The sequence below is a fragment of the Catharus ustulatus genome, chromosome 12 (assembly GCF_009819885.2).
Source record: "Catharus ustulatus isolate bCatUst1 chromosome 12, bCatUst1.pri.v2, whole genome shotgun sequence".
NCBI classification, from domain to species: Eukaryota; Metazoa; Chordata; class Aves; order Passeriformes; family Turdidae; genus Catharus; species Catharus ustulatus.
In genome coordinates, this window is record NC_046232.1 from 15,510,189 (window position 1) to 15,529,414 (window position 19,226).

Below are 19,226 nucleotides of genomic sequence, written 5' to 3' on the forward strand. Positions count from 1 at the left end.
TTCTGTGAAACAACTGAAATTAAAAAAAATTTGAGTACCCTCTCATTCCTCTCTCCCAAAGCAACGCTGACTGGTCCCCACAGGGCAGCTCCCATCTGCAGCAGAGTCTGATGGAGGGTGTGACCTGTCAGGAGCACAGTGCTGGGACCTCACAGAGCAGGAGGAGATGGAAGGGCTTGCTCTCAGAAGACACCAAGAAAGAGGAGATAGCATAGCTCAAGCCTTTGTGGTGCTGAGCACTCCTTGCTGCTGCTGGAGGGGGCAGAGACACCCAAGGCACATCTAAAGATGCTTTTTGCCTTGGCAGGATTAATCCTGTCCCCAGTAACCTGCACCTCTCCTTGCTGCTTGGGACTTCCAGCACAGTGTCTGGGGCTTGTAAATGCCTTCTTCCCTAATGCTTCTGTGCAGATTAGCATTGTGCAGACTCAGAGACCAGAGCAAGGATGAGCCACAGCAGCTCCCTGTGCTGCCCTGTGACTCACCTGCGCGGGGAGATGGCGCAGAGGTGGAGGTGATTCGGGTTTTGGGGCCCTGCTCAATCACTGTGTCCTCTTAGAGCAGCACTCAGGGTAGGCTTATTTGTGTGTTAGAAATGGTTACCTTCTGGGGATTTCTGGGTTCCTTGTGTAGGTGTCCAAGGTGTGATCAGGGAGGGTGATAACTCGTGGTCAGTACCCAGGTGTGGGCTGAGCAACTGGGGAAGCGAAAGTGCAACTTTGCATAGGAGCTCAGAGGCCCAGAGCTGTCTCCAGGAACAAGAGAAGGTGTGAGTTTTTTAGTAAAAACACAACTTCCCCAGGCATTTTCTTTGCAGTTAATTAATCAGCTTCAGTTTTCAGCCAGGAGGTGTGAGGCATGCAGAACCAGGTTAAATTTAAATTTAACCAATTTAAATACTCTGAAAAGGGGCAGATTTAGGTTACATATATAAAGGAAAATCTTCCCTGGGAGGGTGGTGAGACCCTGGGCCCAGAGAAGCTGTGGCTGCCCCATCCCTGGAAGTGTCCAAGACCAGGTCAGACAGGACTTTGAGCAACCTGGGATAGTGGAATGTGTCCCTGCCCATGGCAGGGGGTTGGAACTGGATGATCTTTAAGGTCCCTTCCAACCCAAACCATTTTATCATTCCATCATTCTGTGTTTCTGTTGAGAAATAAATGTGCCCCCAACCAGACACAATCTTTTTACTATAAAAAGAATAGTTTCAGATTGAAATCAGTGACAAATGTGAGTGTATTTTTTCTGTCAGAGAGAGGCCAGAAGTCACGCACCAGTGTGTTCTAAAAATACAGCTGGTTTTCTTATTGGAAAAAAAATCTGCTCATTTGCATTTTGGTCAGTGCTTTGCCTCAGTATTTGCTGAAAATTCAAACACTACTGGGAAAGAGTTCAGCAGACATAAAACTAACCTGGTGAGCTGAGATTCTCCTGCTTTTCTGGAGCACTAGAGTTTGACCTCTGTTAAGTCTGAAATGAGCAATTCCTCAATTTGACTTCAGTCTGAAATACTTTTGGCTCCATTTAAGCAAGTGATTATCTTTCCTAATGTGAGCTCCAGAGGCTCATCTGGACCTCTTCTCCAATAGCCTGGAATCTCCATTTCTCCTGGCCTGGGCTAGTGGCAAGGACACTCATGGATAATCTGTAGGAGCAGAACTTTGAATTGCTCTGCTTGGTGCTACACGTGCAGCATCATGATGTTTTTTCAGTGTTGCTCCACAGCAAAATACAGTGCAATTAAGCTAGTAAAAGTGTGTGCACTTCATGTGCTGGGAGAGGGAAAGAATTGATGGTAGGAGTCAGTGAGGCATGGAGAGGGAATTGTAAGAGGCCAGACCCTAGTCCAGCTGGGAGCAGTGGTGCAGGAGTAAGCTGTGCACATTTTAATGAGGGGGAGCCAGGGTTGTCTTTTCCCTTGGCCACAGCAGCAGCCTGAGCCCAGCACTGGCACTTGGGCTCTGGAGTGAGCAGCATGACCCCAGCATCTCCTGCTGGGCTGACAAAAATCCCACTGGCACTGGGGATGGACTTTGCTATTCTTGTGTCATTCAGGAGGTGACATTAGGAAAATTCAATTTTTGTGTGATTGCCCAAGCAGTCTCTTCTGGTGGTGCTGGTGCTGGGCAGACAGGGGCTCAGGTGCTCTCTCTGGACCTGGCACACCCTGGCTCTCTGGCTGTCCTCTGTGCTTCCTAAAACAGGGAATTTACCACCAGGAAACACCGGGAGCAGGCAGGAGAGGCTGAGGAGCTGCAGCACAGCCCTTCCCAGCACTCCATCCTGGGATGGGGAGGATGTGGGAGCACAAGGCAGGCACATGACAGGCTGGGGACTGCCTGTGTCAGGGGAGATAGGGCTGGGCTTGACACACATCCAAAACAGACAAGGCTGTCTTTGAAAAATGTACGAGAAGGCAGCTCAGCTGCAGTCACAAGTTACATTTTTCAAAGTGGAAGAGGGGAGGAAAAGTTGAGTCATTTAGAGATTATCATCAGCTTTGCAGAGACAGTGACAGAGCAGGGGGAGAGTACAGGCATTAGGAAAATGGACACCAGAAACTTGGAAAATGAGATTTTGGCTCAGAAGTGATGGGATTTTGGCACAGAAGTGGATTTAACTTCAAAGAGCTAAAGGTTGTATTTGGTTTTCTCCCAATGTGATCTCTGACACAGAGCAGAAGAGAAATCCACCTCTCTTTACTTGTGGCTTGCCAAAAGGCAGCAAGAGTAAATGAACACTGAGGGGTAGCTGTTCAAATCATGCCCAGTTGGAATGGAAAAGCTTCAGAAATGGATAGGATTAAAAGAGAAAATGAAAACTGAGGACTTGTAAATTTTGTGTGTCAAAACTGAAATCTGTGCAATGCTTGGCTTGTGTTGCAAGGGTGGGTTGGGCTCTCCATGGTGTTTGCCAAGCACTTGCTTCATGGTTGGTAAATGAGGCAGGGATTTCATGCAGGGATTTCATGCAGGGCTGTCAAACAGGTGGATGAACACGTGTTTGTAGTGAGATATGGTGCAAAAGGTGTTACTGTGCCACGTGCAAAGCTGACACCAAACCCAGGAAAGCTCATGGCCAGATGTGGCCATGTATTTTAGTGTATTTTTAGTGGATACACTGATGAAAGTGAGACAGAAGTTTCTGTGGGAGGAAGGAAAGCTGGAAAATGGGAATGCAGGGTGCATGTTGCAGCTTGCACCATTTCACAAGGTCCTTGTGTGCACAGCTGTGTGAGCTCTGTCCAGAAGGGCAGGGGAGTGTCAGGGGATGCAAACTGAGGCGCCCATGGTGATGGACAGACAGTGCCTGGAGCCAAAACTCAATACTGTGGCAAAAAGCAGCCAGAAGTGGAAGATTTCCAGTAAGTGTGTGGAGCAAGCAATCGTGGAGGCTACCTCTGTCATTTTAATACTTCTAGAGAAATCTCACATGGGTTTCTTTCAGTTTTGTCCCTGCCTATTTGTGTTTTCTGGGGGAGGCTAAGGAGAAGTCATGTTATCTGTGTGGTGATCTGTTTTCATGGTTGACTAGTTTTTATGAAAATGGGGTTGTGTGCAACCAGCATAAAGAGATTATTTTAGCTCTCTTGGTCTGTGGGAATTCAGTACAGCAAGTAGTTAGAATAGCTCTAGATATTTTTAGCCAAAGAGACTTCACTGGTGGAGACTGTAGGACTAGGAGGAAGGAAAGCAGCAGGACACAGCTCTGACCCAGCAAGGTCTTTGGTGTGGGAGAAAAAACCCAACAGCAAGACAAGGACACTTTTGATGAGAATATTGCCTTCTTATGACAATATTTTTATTTCATTCCTTGTAGGCAGTTAGTGCAATGAAGGCAGAGATCTTAATGCATCTGTGGGGATAAATTCACCTGTGGGTTTGCAATCCCTGGGGTGTTGCACACACTGCAGGTCTGCCTGGCCACTGCTGCTGGTGTCTGTTGGTGCTGAGGGGTGGATGGCTCCTGAGCTCAGGGACTTCAAGACAGGTGATGTTATAGAGCTCTCCAGGCTTCCTGGTTTTGCTTCAGAGTTTTCTTCACACTGAGAGCAGAGCAGCAGGACTGAGGTGGCTGTGCTGGGTGCTCTGCACCAAAGTGTCCTTCAGGCTGCAGGGAAAGGACTCCAGCTCAGCCCACCAGCCTGTGTTTCTCTTGCATCCTTTGGGGAGCCAGTTCACAGTCAAGCCTACAACTTGATTTTCTTTCTTTTCAATTAAAGGCAAGTAGCGAATCTGAAAATGAGAGCCCAAAAAGAAGACGCCAGAAGCAGTTGAAAAGAAAGTAAGTTTCTAAGGAAAGGGTTTTGAGTGGTGATGCTGTGGTTTATATCTCAGTAGTGCATTGGATTGTTTGGTAGGAGTTGTCAACATGGTGAACTTGTAAAATAAGTACTTTAATAATACTTCGGATTACTAAAATTGGAGTATGAATATGAATCTATAGATGGATGCAATTTTCCAACTTTTGTCTGTATTTTCCTGCTGTGCCTGGGATGGAATCTGAATGAGTCAGGTTCACTTTCTGTTGTCAGTCTTTCACTTTTCCATCAGGTTACTGATTCTCCTTTAGAGTTATTTAAAACAGTTTAATCCCTTCTCTTCCCACCTTTTTGATTAACTGAGAATAAAATGCCAAATTATTATCCTCTTTTATCTTTTATAACCCTCTGTTAAAACAAAAGAACTACCTTAAAGAATGCTTTGGATGTCTAAGCACCATAACTTGAGTTCACTTACAGTAATATTTTACTGCCTTTTCCCATCTAAGAAGTACCTTCTAGTTTTTGCAAACAGCAAAGTGAAGCAGGGAACTGATGGAGAAAATCCAAACAGAGCCACATGATCCTGCTTGCTTTCTCCTGCATCTTGCCTTTTAACTCTTCATTTAGTTGTACCCATCAGTGCAGGAGGGAAGGTGATAAAACACAGGGAGGAGTGTGGTGGTAAGGGCAGTGATCCTTGTGGACCCTCCAAAAGGCAATTTGTAGCTGCAGCTTTGTTCCTAGTTGCCCCCAGAGAGCATGCTTCCTTCCTCTAATGGTACAATGTGACTTGGCTTCACTTGGAAACTTGAATTGGCAGGAGAATTTTGATGGCAGGAAACTCGTTCCATTTTCTGGGCTCCAGGGAGCTCATGTAACTGTGCACATTGTGGCTCATGCTCTGTGACAGTGAGCACTTCTCTTCAGATCCTTCCAGCCCATCTCAAAAATGCAGAGAAAAAAAAATCAGCAATCAAATCCCTCGCCCATCCAGGTTTGAGCAGTACAGCTCTGCCAGCAGCACTTGTGGCAAGAGCTGCTCTCACTCAAGGCAATCCTGCCACTGTGTGAGCAAAACCCAGGTGACTGAGACCCCCCTCCTAAAAGCAGAGAATCACAACACAACACCCCCCTGCATTGCACTGAACAGCCAAGAATACAGTTTGGAATTTTTTTCCTGTAATCATGGCCCTGATGGTTTGTTCAGCCAAGTATTTGTGCAGAAATATCATTGCCCTTCATGACCTACATTTCTGACTGCAGAATTAAATGGAAAAGAGAGGTCTCTGCTGGAGAAGACGATGAAGATGGAGGGGAGCAAGGCACCAGTGGAGAGAGTGAGCCTGAACCGAAGAAAATTAAAGCAAGAAGACCTGTCCAAAGGAGGTAAGGAATGGTTGGTTCAGTCTCTTTTTCTGCCTGGGCTGTGTGGAGAGGCAGTCCCTATTTGTCACTAATGAATGTATTTTTCCTGCAGTATTACCCAGTAAACCTAGGGCCTATTTACTCCCTCTTCTCCCCATCTCATGCTCCAGTGAGCACTAGAGTGGTTTCCATGATCATTAGACAGATTAAATCCCTTAGGAGTCTAATATTTGAGATTCGTGCTTCCTGCAAGACTTACTAAAGTGGATATTTACATAAACCATGCTGCATTATGGCTTTATTAACTCTTATTTTAGAACAGTGGCCAAAACTGGTGTTAAAAAAACCCACAAAATCCAGCGTGGGAAGAGGAAGAAACCAGACTCCTCTGAAGATGATGATGACGATGAGGACGATGAGACCCCCAAGAGACAAACTCGGCGAAGAGCAGCCAAAAATGTCAGGTGTGAGGAAGTGTGGGGTTATTGGGGGTGAGAGCTGGCTGGGGAAGGGGGGCCCTGACTCCCTGTGTGGTCCTGCAGAGACCTGTGGCTGAGGTGTGGCTCTTTTGACAGGTTCCTGCTGAGCACACCCAGGGTTTACCTCATTTTGCCACCTGTGAAGAAGGGAATGTTTACCAGTCCCTCTTAGAGAAACGTGAGGAGGTTTGCACAATATTTCTAAAGCACTCTCAGATGAGATTAATAATTGCAAATAGCAGATGAAAATGAGCAAAAGGGAGCAGCTGTGTTGGACTGGACCAATTGTCTTGGTCAGTGTGTTGAGCCAGGGTGGAGGTAAAGCTTTACCCCTTCCCCAGTGTGCCTTCTCACCTTCTGGGCAATCCCAACAAGGGACTTGCAAAGAGCCATCCAAATGATATTTTGTGGTGGTTAAACATTCATCAAAGATGACAAGTGCAGTTCCTAGGGCAGTATAGACACCCATGCAGCCTTTCAATGCTCTGCAACCTCCATAGAATAATCCTTCTCTCAGTAGTGGAGACTTTCTCTGTTATGGCCTTGCTTCTGCTGCAGGGATTGTTCCACCTTTGAATCATCTGGTGTTGGTCATGGTCAGAGAAAATATACAGGCAGGATAGAGGATTAGTCTGGGGAAAATACTGAATGGATGACTTAAGACATGCATGTGCTGAATGTGCACTGAACACAGATAAATGCTGGAGAAGATGCTCCAGTCTGAGCCTGTCTCTGTGTTGGTGGGCTAGGAAGAGTCAAGGGTTTTATATCGGTTTGGTTTTGATCTTACTCAGCTACAAAGAGGATGATGATTTCGAGACGGATTCTGATGACCTGATAGAGATGACTGGGGAAGGAGCTGATGAACAGCAAGACAACAGTGAAACTATTGAGAAAGTCTTGGACATCAGGCTTGGAAAAAAGGGAGGTGCGTGGTTGTGGAAGAAGCCTTTATTTCTGACGGCAATCGCGCGCTCACGGTTTCTCTTGAGCTGCTGCAATGCTTTTGCAACTTTAAAGTGGGGCCAAGGGTTGTTCCAGTGCTTTTCATCTTTTCCTCTATGGCTCTTATTTACATCTTGTAATATGTAATAGCTTTTGTAACATACAGTGTTTAAAATCCTAGAATCTCTGTAGTTTATGTGCTCGGCAGCTTTCATTTAACCTGCACACATTTTAGAGATGCAGCCGTGATTCTGCAATTCCTGCTTTTCTTTGTTTTGAAATATAAAACAGATCTAAGAAAGTTGGTTTTCATAGCCCCATTGACAAAGCCATAGTGAAAATAAAGCCAATGTTTTCTTCTCAAAGCCTTACAGAAGTGTTTTTGTAAAACTGAATGGTTGTGAACACTTTCAAGAGGCCTTTGAATTATACTTAAAGAAAAGCTACTTATGACAGATTTAAAAAGATTTTGTTGTATGGGGAAATTTTGTATGCCTGCCTTGTAGGGTTGCAGAATCTTTTGGATGTTCTTTGTGCTGCCACAAAAGATGTATTACAAGAGTAACTTTCTGCTGTAATGCAGTTGATGTGCATGGCTGATAACGGGGGTACCAAATTCGGGCTGGTTTCTCTTGCAGCCATTGGAGCTTCCACCACCGTGTACGTGACCGAGGCCAACGGCAACCCCAGCGCCGACTTCGACCCCGAGAAGGACGAGGGGGAAGTTCAGTACCTGATCAAATGGAAAGGCTGGTCATACATCCACAGCACCTGGGAGAGCGAGGAGTCCTTGCAGCAGCAGAAAGTGAAGGGCCTGAAAAAGCTAGAAAACTTCAAGAAAAAAGAGGAGGAGATCAAGCAATGGTAGGCTTCGCTTCAAGCAGTGATTTGGCCTTGGGCAAATTGTTTTTAGCCAGAGGTTTGAGGAGTCATGACTGAAAATGTTTGATTTCTTCTCACAAAGTCTGTTTCATGTGTGCTCTGATCTCTCTTTGCCTGCTGAAGAACATCCCCCCACAAAGAGATGTTTCCTGTGGTGTGGATGGCTGGAAAATGGAGAGGACAAGGCATGAAATCCACACTACTACCACTTCCTAGGCTTATAACTGGGAAGGCTGGTGACAGATAAATGGTGCCCAGACTCATCTGGCCCAGGAGGTGCTGTGACCCTTGTTCATTATGGGCATCTCTGTGTGCAAGTTTTTGCATCCAAGTTTATGTCCAGCTTCCCCAGGAACTCTGTCGGGAGCTACAGTATCTTTCCAAAGTGCTAAAGCTGGAGTAGCAGCTTCCATCTCTATTTGGTTTCTGTTTAAAGACTACTTCTTGCATTAGAATAAGGCAACATTTAGCAGGGAGACAATCTGAGCATCTATGGCATTTGCTTCTCGGCAATAATTTATAATTTTTCATAAAACAATAATTTGCCCCTGTGACTTGTCTGAATGACAGAACCATATAGGAAAGTAGATTTTCTATATACAACATCCATAAGCACTATGACAGAAGCATTATAGTGGTTTTTTTGTTGTTGTTTTGTTTTGAATTATTTTGCATCTAGGCTGGGCAAGGTATCACCTGAAGATGTAGAATATTTCAACTGCCAACAAGAGCTGGCTTCAGAGCTGAACAAACAGTATCAAATAGTGGAGAGGGTTATTGGTAAGTGGAGTCATGACTTTGGTAAAGGGGTGAAGTAGGAATGGGAACTTTATTCCATGTGACAGCAGAATGAGTGTGCACCTCTTTCTTCTTCCCTGTCCTCCAGTACCCCTGAAGAAAACCCCATGGTGTTTGCTGTATTTCATTGTGTGAAATTTGGGAATTTGGACAGTAGAAATCCAGGTTTACAGATTTGTATTTACAAGCAATACAAATCAGTGACTCTCCTTGCCTGGAGTGCAGGATGACACACTAGTTTCCAATGGGTTGCTTAAATGGTTGCTATTGAAATTCTTTGTCTTCAATCCTTTGGATGCAAGGCATTTGTTCCCACAGCAGCAGCGTGGGCCTGGCCTTTGTGAGGTCCACTTTCTGTGGTGTGGCTGAGGATGTGGTTGGGCTGCAAGGCAGCTCAGGGGTGAGATTTTCATGATTACTTAATAAAAAATAAAAACAGAACTTACTGAACACTTTGGTAATATCACAGTCACACCAGTCAGAGGTGCCAGCACCCAGTTGCTTTGGAGATTGGCTTGGAGAGCTGTTTGAGCTATTTCCAGTACAATTCCTGTAAAAACGTGGGTGTGAGGCAGTGATCCTGCCCTGCTCCCTCTGCTGGCTGCCAGCATTCCAACCCTCCCTTCCCTTCTCTCTCCAAACACAGCTGTGAAGACCAGCAAGTCTGCCACGGGACATTCAGATTTCCCAGGTAAAGGCACATTTTTTTATTCTCTTTACACTTTTCCTGTGAGCCAAGACCTGTCTTGTGGCTGTTGGGGCTGTTCAGCCTGTGAACCATGCTTGTGATCCAGCTGCTCAACCACAGGTGCTGAGCTTTGGGCTTTTTTGCACATTTTACAGCAAACAGTCGCAAAACATCCTCAAATGACCCTGAATACCTGTGCAAGTGGATGGGGCTGCCCTATGCTGAGTGCAGCTGGGAAGATGAGGCTCTGATCAGCAAGAAATTCCAGCACTGCATTGACAGCTTCAACAGCCGGAACAACTCCAAGACCATTCCCACCCGGGACTGCAAGGTTTGCTGGCTTCTCTCCTCTCCTTTGCTGGGTTCCTTCAGGCTGGGGAAAGATGCAAGCAGTGGGAACATGAAATTTTGTCAGGATAAATGCCAGAGAACATTTTCCCATCCTCCCACCTGCGTTTGAAGGGTTGTTTGCTGTTCTTGTATTGTGCTTCCAGCAGAGCCGTGAACCCCTTTGAGTTTGATTTGCTCTGTGCACTGTGAGAACGTTATGTCCCCCTGGGGAGTGGGAGGCTTAATTAATCCTTGAAAAGTGCTTCCTCCTCAGAAGGAGCTGCAGCAGTTTTAATATCAGTTGGATGAAAAAACAGCACACCTGGGAAAAGAGGAAGCCTGCAAGATGCTGATACAGTGAAGGAGAGGGACAGAAATAATGGGAGAAAAACCAAAAGAGGACAAAGAAGAAAGTGGAGCTTGTTCCAACTCCTGTGTATTTTGTTCAGCTTACTACACTCCTGGGGGACCCAGAGCCCTGATCTTAAACCAGAGGGCAGCAGGCAAATCACAAGAAATGCAGACACTGCACTGGCTAGGAAAATGTGGATGGACTTGAACCAGTGAAGAGATACACACTCTTTGCTGAATTCCTAGACCCCATTGCTGAATTTTCAGCCTTTCAGCCCCTGTGTGCCTTTCTCTTCAGTGGACTGATGGCAGCCTGTGTTTCAGGTGTTGAAGCAGAGGCCGAGGTTTGTTGCCCTGAAGAAGCAGCCCTCGTACATCGGTGGGGAGAACCTGGAGCTGAGGGATTACCAGCTGGAGGGCCTCAACTGGCTCGCTCACTCCTGGTGCAAGTATGTACAGAGGCTGGCATGTTCATTCTATGGCTTTTTTGTCCCAGAAGGATTTGGCACTTCTCCTTTTCAAGTGAAGTCTTTTCCCACCTTCTTTCTGCAGCTTGGAGGATTTCAAATGTTATCATGCCCAGCTGCATTGCAGATACTGCAAGCAGGAACTACCTAAAGCATGAACTTAAGAAACCTTGTGTGAAAACAAAAAGGATTTTCCCTGTCTGGGCCTGTTCACATGATGAATTTGGCTGTTGTGTGAGCCTGGTGCATATCAGCCCTAGATTTCCATTGACTTAATGGGAAAAAATCTGGCTCAGTGTGCTTATATACTCATTGAAGTCTTTGAGAGATGTCCTTCTAAAATTAGGCTACTGATTCCCTTCTGCCTTTGCCTGTTTTCCTCCAGTTTGGAGTCATCATAGTTAATTTTTGCATATTATTATTCCATGTTCAGCCTGGCTGTCCGTGGGATCCACCTGGAAGTGTTCAAATAACTGTTTTTGCTCTGCCCCTCTCTGCCCTTGTCGTGGATTGCTGTTCATGTGGAGCACAGTAAATGAGCAGCAGCAGAAACGTGCACTCAGACAGCATTTTTGTTTGTTCTCCTCTTTCTCAGGAACAACAGCGTGATCCTGGCTGATGAAATGGGGCTGGGCAAGACCATTCAGACAATATCATTCCTGTCCTACCTGTTCCATCAGCACCAGCTCTATGGCCCTTTCCTGGTGGTCGTGCCCCTGTCCACCCTCACCTCCTGGCAGAGGGAGTTTGAAGTGTGGGCCCCTGAGATAAACGTGGTGGTTTACATCGGAGACCTCATGAGCAGGAACATGGTGTGTAATCAGAGAGCAAAGGGGAGAAGCACTGGGTGCAAGGCAGCAGCTTGTGTGTGATGTGTGTGACACACAGTCAGCTGCAGGGGCTGTGGATAGTGCTGGCAGCACTGCAGGCAGCTGGAGCTGCTGGAGCTGAGTGTGTGGGTGTAACTCCCTGCTGCAGGGAATTTTCTGCTTGATTTTGCCTCTTGGCCTGAGTGCAGGAGTACTGGCTTCTCTCAGAGTGATCTGGACTGAAACATGCAGTGAGAAGTCCAGCAGTGTAAAAGTGCTTGTCTTCAGTGTTTGGAACTGTTCAGACAATGGAGCACGCAGTGTTGGGACTCTAGTAGTGTCCACAGTGAGGTGATGTGTTCATTCATGTCACAACAGCAAGTTAACCTTATTTTGTTACCTGTGCAAGGGCAGTTGAACCATGTGTGCTCTAAAACAAATTGTTCCTCGGGCACCTTGAGCTCATCAAATGGCACCTTGGAACAGCAGGGGTCTGGACTTGGTTGGAGTCTCTGGCTTCCAGCTGCACTAAAATAACAATTGTTAGGTCTTTCCTTTTGGTAACGTGTTCAAGTTGCCTTTTGTCTCCCCTCACAGATACGTGAATATGAGTGGATCCATTCTCAGTCTAAAAGATTGAAATTCAATGCACTTATCACAACATATGAGATCCTCCTGAAGGATAAGGTGAGTAATGGTCCAAGAAGGTTTTCACTTAGACTTCCTCTCATTTTCAAAGGGGAAAGGCAGTTCTCAGCTAGTGGGTTTCACCTCTTCCCTCTGTGGTGATGGAGAACTACAACCACTTTTCCTTCCCAATAATGCAAGCAAATGTTGGAATGTGGGACACATTTTTCAGTGTCTTCACTCTTGTACTGCACAAGTAGCACAAGTGGTTGCACTACTCTTTTTACATGTAAGACATCTGCCAGGATCCAGCAGTATCTGGATTTTTACCTGATTTAATTTAGGCTTGTTAAGAGGACAAAACATTACATTGAACCTCTGGCCACAATGTTAACAGTATTTAAACTTTTACATCTACAAGAAATCATTCTGCTTAGGAAATATTCATCAGCCCTGTCAGTGTATCACTGCATCCTAGCAGAAAACAAAAAACTTAGAAAAAAAATAAAATCAAAAGTCTTGAATTAGCTGAACTTTTTAGGCTTGTCCATCTGCTCTCCTGTTTTTGCTCCAGTGGCTGTAGTGCTAGCCAGGGCCCCAAGGGCATGGGGAAAGAGGGGAATAAAGAGTGGGTAGAGCAAAGGAGGATTAGGAGAGGAGTGCTTGCTTCAGGACTATGAGATAGAGCAGGAGTGTTGTACAGCAGGGCTGATTTTCAGTTTTCCTTTCTGGGAAGGCACCCTGGTCCCCAGATTTTTTTAGCAAGAAGGCACAAGGCTGGCTCAGGACTCCCTGGACAGCACTCACTGCAGGGCTCCCTGCCCTTGCAGAGAGACTCTTGGGCAGGGTGGTGGGGCCTGTCTGACCCAGCCTCTCCTCAGCCCCTGTGTTCTTTCCCTTCTCTTCCTGCAGGCTGTTTTGGGGAGCATTAACTGGGCCTTTCTGGGCGTGGACGAAGCCCATCGGTTGAAGAACGACGACTCCTTGCTGTACAAAACGTTGATTGATTTCAAGTCCAACCACAGGCTGCTGATCACTGGCACCCCGCTCCAAAACTCACTCAAGGAGCTCTGGTCCCTGCTGCACTTCATCATGCCAGAGAAGTGAGTCTCCTTTTGGGCCTTCCCAGAAATCTCTGTCCATTCTTGTCTGCTCAGTAGGCTCAAGGGAGTGCAGAATGGCAGAAATCCCTGAATTAAATCCCTGAATTAAACTCAGTGGTGTAACAGCAATGATAGGAGAACAAACATTAGTGGGGAAAATCAAAGGTTAAATAACCAACACAAGGAGTATTTCTGGCAGCACACTGAATGGGAAAACCTGATACATGCCTTACAAATCTGTCTGCTGTCTTCCAGCCATCTCTAAAAAGCTGAACTTATTTTAAGCAATCATTTCAGCCATTTCTGAGGTTTCCAGGACACTGTGGTTCAGGCACCTCTGCCAACCATTTTGTGGCAGCTCTGGGGCTGCTGTCTGGCTGATTGTGTGTTCACAGTGTAACAAATGTTTTGTTTTCTTTAAAATAAAATGAGCTATGGGCTTCTCTAAGGCTAAGGCAGGCATGCCCCAAAGCTCACTGAAATTATGTTTGATGCAAGAAGAGCTGTCCCCCAAAATCTTTTTGTTGGATCACAGAAAGAGGGAAAGAGAGGCTTGAGGTCTCCCAAGTGGAGGAGAGTGGATCTCCACATTTCAAAGGAGCTGTCAGAGGAAGCAACAATCCCAAAAGATCTTTCAGAGCAGGATAAAACAGTCTAGTTGTCAAAGCTGTGCCTAGGGGAGGCACCGAGGAAAGCTCAGAAACTGCTGCCAGGTAAATGCCAACAGAGTAAAATAGTGGGAAACTTGGCATTTTGGGTCCTGGGAGTCAGTGTGGAGCTCAAATATAAAATAGGAAGGTGTCTAAGCCCAGAGATTGTCTAGCTTTGCCACAATCTGATCAGTTAATCAGAGCAGAGTGAATCTGTTATTTTCCCTTGTGTTTCCATTAAGCTGCTGTTCTCCTCTCTTTGGTGCAGCAGGGGTGTATCCAATAAGTCCTGTTTGGTGCCATAAGACAGGAGATATTCTGACTCCTCCCTTCTCCTCCTTTGTGTTGCCAGGTTTGAGTTCTGGGAGGATTTTGAGGAGGATCACGGGAAAGGTAGAGAGAACGGCTACCAGAGCCTTCACAAAGTCCTGGAGCCGTTTCTGCTGCGCAGAGTGAAGAAGGATGTGGAGAAATCTTTGCCAGCCAAAGTGGAGCAGATCCTCCGGGTGGAAATGTCTGCTCTGCAGAAGCAGTATTACAAGTGAGTCTCTGAATAAGTTCCTGGGAGTGCCAGTAGAAAAGGGCACATCTTTCTGTGGGCCTTGGCAATGTGCTGCAGTATTCTGTGCACACTGTGGCCTTCAGAGTGCAATGTGACACCATCACCTGCAGTACTGGGAGCTTCCCAGAAGGGAAATGAAGTCGGGTAGTTGATATCTTTCCTTCTGGAAGATGTTTTTGCAGAGTGCTGCAGTTCAACTGGGCAGCTTTGCAAGACAGAGGTTGTGTCTTTTCAATATTAAACTGTGCTAATATCAATAGCAAAGTCAGGTCAGGGTTTTTAAAGAGGAAAGAACATCCTGTAAGAGAAGTTAGGAGAGAAGGAGGGAAATAAACTGATGGCTGAATGAGCTGTTCCTGAAGGTTTTGTTCCTCCAAGACTCCGCTCTGCACCGAGTAATGATCTAGACTTTAATTTTCCTGCCTGCAGGTGGATTTTGACAAGAAACTACAAAGCTCTTTCAAAGGGAACAAGGGGAAGCACATCTGGTTTCCTGAATATTGTGATGGAATTGAAAAAGTGCTGCAACCATTGCTACCTTATCAAACCTCCTGAGGAAAATGAGAGAGAGAATGGCCTTGAGACCCTGCAGGTGAGTGCTGTCCTTGGTCACCACCTTTTCTCATTAAATTTCAATCTTTTGTCCTCCTAACAAAATAACATCTGGTGAAGCTTTAGTTTCTATGGCTTCTTCTTCAAAAGTATTTCTCACAGCTAAGCCATTTGAATCCCCAGTCCTCCAGTTCCACTGTAGGCAACATTTTCTGACCTTCTAGAGCAGGAGTTGTGGGCAGTGTAAGATCTGTCTTGTGTGATTCATTGTGTGTGTGGGCTCTGCTGTGTAAATCCAGATGATTAGATTAGAGATGTAGAAGAGATGAATGACCCCAAAAGGAGCAGGTCTGTGCATGTCTCTGTGTGATGTACTTAAGGGTAAGATTGGAAATGATGGTTATTTCTTCAGTCTTTGATCAGGAGCAGTGGAAAGCTGATTCTCTTGGACAAGCTGCTGACCAGGCTGCGGGAGAGAGGCAACAGAGTGCTGATCTTCTCCCAGATGGTGAGGATGCTGGACATCTTGGCAGAGTACCTGACTATCAAACACTACCCTTTTCAGGTGAGAAACATCAGCATGGAAAGCAGTGGGGTCCCCTTGAAAATGTGGGAAAAACTGGAGGGAGCTTGAGGAGTCACTGAGTTCCCCAGAGGCTGGTGGCTGGGATTACAGCTGGCACTTCCTGAAGGGATCTGGGGTGTCCCCTCATTTCAGTGTGGCCCCAACTCAGCAGAACTCCTCTGACAGGCCCCTGCTTTGGGCTGTGACATGTGCTGAGCCCTGAGGACAGCGAGCAGAGAGAGCTGGCTGGGAGCCTGTAACGGGAGCTGCGGTGTCACCCGCTGTGAGCCTGCTCCCCGAGCATCCCCCAGCCCTTGTGACACAGCTCAGGCACTGCAGTTATTTTTAATTGGTGGCTATTTTTAACGATGGAACAGGCAGGCAGCAAAGGGGGCTGTAGGGCTGGCAGCACTCGGTGCAGCAGCCCCTCAGGGCTCCTTTAGCTGCCTTCTCTTATCGCTGCTGTTGGTTTTTGCAGCGCCTGGACGGCTCGATCAAGGGGGAGATCCGAAAGCAGGCGCTGGATCACTTCAACGCCGACGGCTCCGAGGTACTCACCTGGGCAGAGGGTTTGTGGCTGAGCCACAGGTTGTGACTGACACCAGGGGAATAGCTCAGTTGTTTTTACAGGGCCCCAGGTACTTCTAAAGACACCATTATGGCAGGTTTTGCCATATTGCTTATTTTAAATCTCTCACATACAAGGAGCAGGGCTGCAGGTCACATTTCCAGAAAGTTCTGAAGAGGCTGGGAAGAGCCAAAATTTAGCAGTTCTCTCCCTGTTGTTCTGGAGAATGAGATGGTTGCTGAGTGATTCCAGTCCGAAGCTGATTTTGAATAGGCAAAAGAAGGATTTTAAGTGTTGGCAGGCAGTGGAGTCTGGTGCTGGAGGTGAAAGTCTCCAGTGTAATAGGAGAGGGATCTGAAGCCTCTCATCTGGGCTTGCTGACTCACAGTGACTGGTGCAAGACACTTGTTTTTGTGTCAGTCAGCCCAGCTGTGAGAAATACCTTTCCTCACTCCAGAAGCCTGGGCTGGAGCAGAATTCTTGGCTCACACAGGAATTGTGAGAGATCATGATTGTAGGAAAGTTAACAAAAGGAAGGGGGGAAGGAGCAAGAATGCCCACAGAATGCCCTTTTCCCTGTCCTGAGGACACCCATGGGGCTCAGGCATCTTGGCTCTAACCTGGCACAGTCTGTTCCTTGCTGACATCACTCCTAACAGGATTCAGACAAGAAAAAGGAACTGTTTATCTGCTGCCTTTGTAGGAGTCTGGTGGGCAACAGATCTGACCTTCAGAAGTGACTCCAAGGTGCCCTTGCCTTGAGCTTCTTGTGTTGCTCTCCCACATTGATTCATGCCTGGAGTAGCACACCCTTCACCTGGGCCAGCACTGCCTCACCCTGGGTCTGGGCTTAAAGACTGGTGCTGCTCAGCCTGCATGGGCAGGGTATATGGGAAGGAGATCCTTTTTCTGCTCTAAGAGGAATAAGTGCAGCAGAGCCTTCCCTCCATTTCCTTTTACAGCTTTTGAGTCACCATTGCTATTTTATGCCCACAGTTACAAGCTGGTTAACTCATGGATGCTTTTCATTTATTCATTCCCAGGACTTCTGTTTCTTGTTGTCAACACGAGCTGGAGGGCTGGGAATTAATTTGGCCTCTGCTGATACTGTTGTTATCTTTGACTCGGACTGGAACCCCCAGAATGATCTTCAGGCTCAGGCCCGAGCTCATCGCATTGGGCAGAAGAAGCAGGTCAGGAACTGCCTGGGTTCTTTTCACTTCAGTGTGTGCATCTAAACATCCTCTCACCTCACCAAAGCTTCTGAAAACATGGGCTTTTTGTCCAAGTCCTTGCTTCAGAGGGTGCTGCCCAAGGGATTGTCATTTTAAAAGTAGGAGACAAAAAACCAGCTGAGATTTACCAGGTGCCACGGCCTTCTGTTGGTTTTGAGCAAAACCAGAGCTCAACCCCTGGCATTGAACTTCTCACCCTAGTCCTAGTGGACTCTGTTCTTTCTTGCCCTGAAAAACTTAAAAAGTAGAACATCCACCTTTACTAGGGGTTATTAGATGTATGAAAAGCTAGTTTGGTGCTAGTTTGAATTTAGAGTGGTTGTTTCAGAAGATTTTTATGCTGTACTTGGGCGCACTACAGGGTCTGGGTTAACCATCCTGATTTTAACTGGATCTCCTGAGATACAGAGAGAACTGTTTTTCTTCTGGAATAGCACATCTGTACATGAAGAGACAATGTCAGCAGCACACTGAAAACAGCTGAGGGATGCATTGCTGTGTCAGCAGAGCCTGTCCAGGAAATAGCTGTGCTCTCTTTTTGCCTCTCAGGTGAATATTTACCGCCTGGTCACAAAGGGGACAGTGGAGGAGGAGATCATTGAGAGAGCCAAGAAGAAAATGGTGCTGGATCATTTGGTCATCCAGCGTATGGACACCACTGGCCGGACTGTTCTGGACAACAACTCTGGGAGATCCAAGTACGTGACTGTGTCGGGAGGCGGAAAGGTCTGGAACATGTGGCACAACCAGCTTTGCCTGCTGGCATTTCCCAGTATTTATTTGATAGGGTACAGGGCAGAAGGCTAATAAATAATGGCAGCTGCCACTGATTTGGCTTCTGCAGCCATTAATTTGGACACACAGGATAGAGATGATCAGTAATTTAAAACTAGTTTTAGGGCACTACTTGTTTTTTGCTTGTCTTCCACCCAGAGATCATTCTGGTCTGAGGGAACCTGGCTGTGGAACAGCTGCATTTTGGCAGTGACCTCAGATTCTCTTCATTTCCCCCAGTAGATGGAGGTGGTTCCCATTGGAGTCTTTGTCTGTGCTACAGCAGGAGAGAGATTAATAACAAAGCTTTTTATAGTGCTGGGTTGAAAACTTACTCCTTGCTTCAATTAGGAAAAACTTTGGTATGGTTTTGTGCTGTAGCAGTTCTGACTGAACAGCTCAAAACACCTTTTCCTTCTCTTGTTCTTGCAGCTCAAATCCCTTCAACAAAGAGGAGCTGACAGCTATTTTGAAGTTTGGAGCTGAAGATCTTTTCAAGGAGCTTGAAGGGGAAGAGTCAGAGCCTCAGGTAGTTTGAAACTGAAATCACACAGTCTGTACTGCTCTCCAGGTCTGCAAGAGGGACTGGGTGGTTGCTCCTGCTTTGTTCTTGCCCTGTGCATGAGAGCAGGTTGGTGAATAGGACATGTGGGAGTCTGGAGAAGCTGGAAGCAGGCTCTGGAATTGGGGGATCATGGGTTGAAGAGAGCCTTGTTGTTGGGGATTAAATAGTAGAGGTCACCAAGGGACCATTGCCTTGCTCACCAAGGGACTCCCTTGCCTCCTGAGGATCATTAGCTAGTGACAGCACAACCTGCTGAAGGCTCCTCTCTCTGCCTCCTCTGGGCACTTTTCAGCATCCTCTTTTGGTGGTTCTGAGTGAGGCAGGAGTCAGCACAGTGCAGTGAACAGCTTGCTCTCTCCTACCTCAGTACAACATTGCTTGGACAGTTTAGCATTGAGTATTTTGACCAATTCTCTTAATGGCCCAAGCAGTAGAACTTCCCTCCAGGGAAACAGTCTACAGTTCATGCATCTCACTGCCTGGAAGTTTTCCCCACTGTTCAGCCTTGATGGTCCTTTCCTTCTGTTCTGTCGCTGTATTTGTAATTTGTTGTCCCACTTGAGACAGTTCATCCCTGCCCTCTGGGGTGACACCCTGCAGATATTTCCACTTTATTTAGCTCATATCAGCACACAAATCTGTTCTCA

General features: G+C 46.5%; 1 protein-coding gene across 5 annotated transcripts in view; it reads left to right on the forward strand.

The window, feature by feature from the left end:
* Positions 1 to 19,226, forward strand: part of CHD2 (chromodomain helicase DNA binding protein 2) — an 83,801-nt gene that overhangs the window by 48,337 nt on the left and 16,238 nt on the right. For all 5 annotated transcript variants that reach the window (XM_033070388.2, XM_033070385.2, XM_033070386.2 and 2 more), the window contains exons 9-27: positions 4,223 to 4,284; positions 5,528 to 5,650; positions 5,947 to 6,093; positions 6,903 to 7,036; positions 7,692 to 7,917; positions 8,615 to 8,715; positions 9,380 to 9,424; positions 9,577 to 9,752; positions 10,427 to 10,551; positions 11,165 to 11,381; positions 11,976 to 12,065; positions 12,918 to 13,108; positions 14,111 to 14,299; positions 14,750 to 14,912; positions 15,285 to 15,437; positions 15,916 to 15,987; positions 17,049 to 17,198; positions 17,790 to 17,938; positions 18,447 to 18,543. In XM_033070388.2, coding sequence (XP_032926279.1) covers positions 4,223 to 4,284; positions 5,528 to 5,650; positions 5,947 to 6,093; positions 6,903 to 7,036; positions 7,692 to 7,917; positions 8,615 to 8,715; positions 9,380 to 9,424; positions 9,577 to 9,752; positions 10,427 to 10,551; positions 11,165 to 11,381; positions 11,976 to 12,065; positions 12,918 to 13,108; positions 14,111 to 14,299; positions 14,750 to 14,912; positions 15,285 to 15,437; positions 15,916 to 15,987; positions 17,049 to 17,198; positions 17,790 to 17,938; positions 18,447 to 18,543 — 2,610 coding nt within the window. The remainder of the gene's footprint in view (positions 1 to 4,222; positions 4,285 to 5,527; positions 5,651 to 5,946; positions 6,094 to 6,902; positions 7,037 to 7,691; positions 7,918 to 8,614; positions 8,716 to 9,379; positions 9,425 to 9,576; positions 9,753 to 10,426; positions 10,552 to 11,164; positions 11,382 to 11,975; positions 12,066 to 12,917; positions 13,109 to 14,110; positions 14,300 to 14,749; positions 14,913 to 15,284; positions 15,438 to 15,915; positions 15,988 to 17,048; positions 17,199 to 17,789; positions 17,939 to 18,446; positions 18,544 to 19,226) is intronic.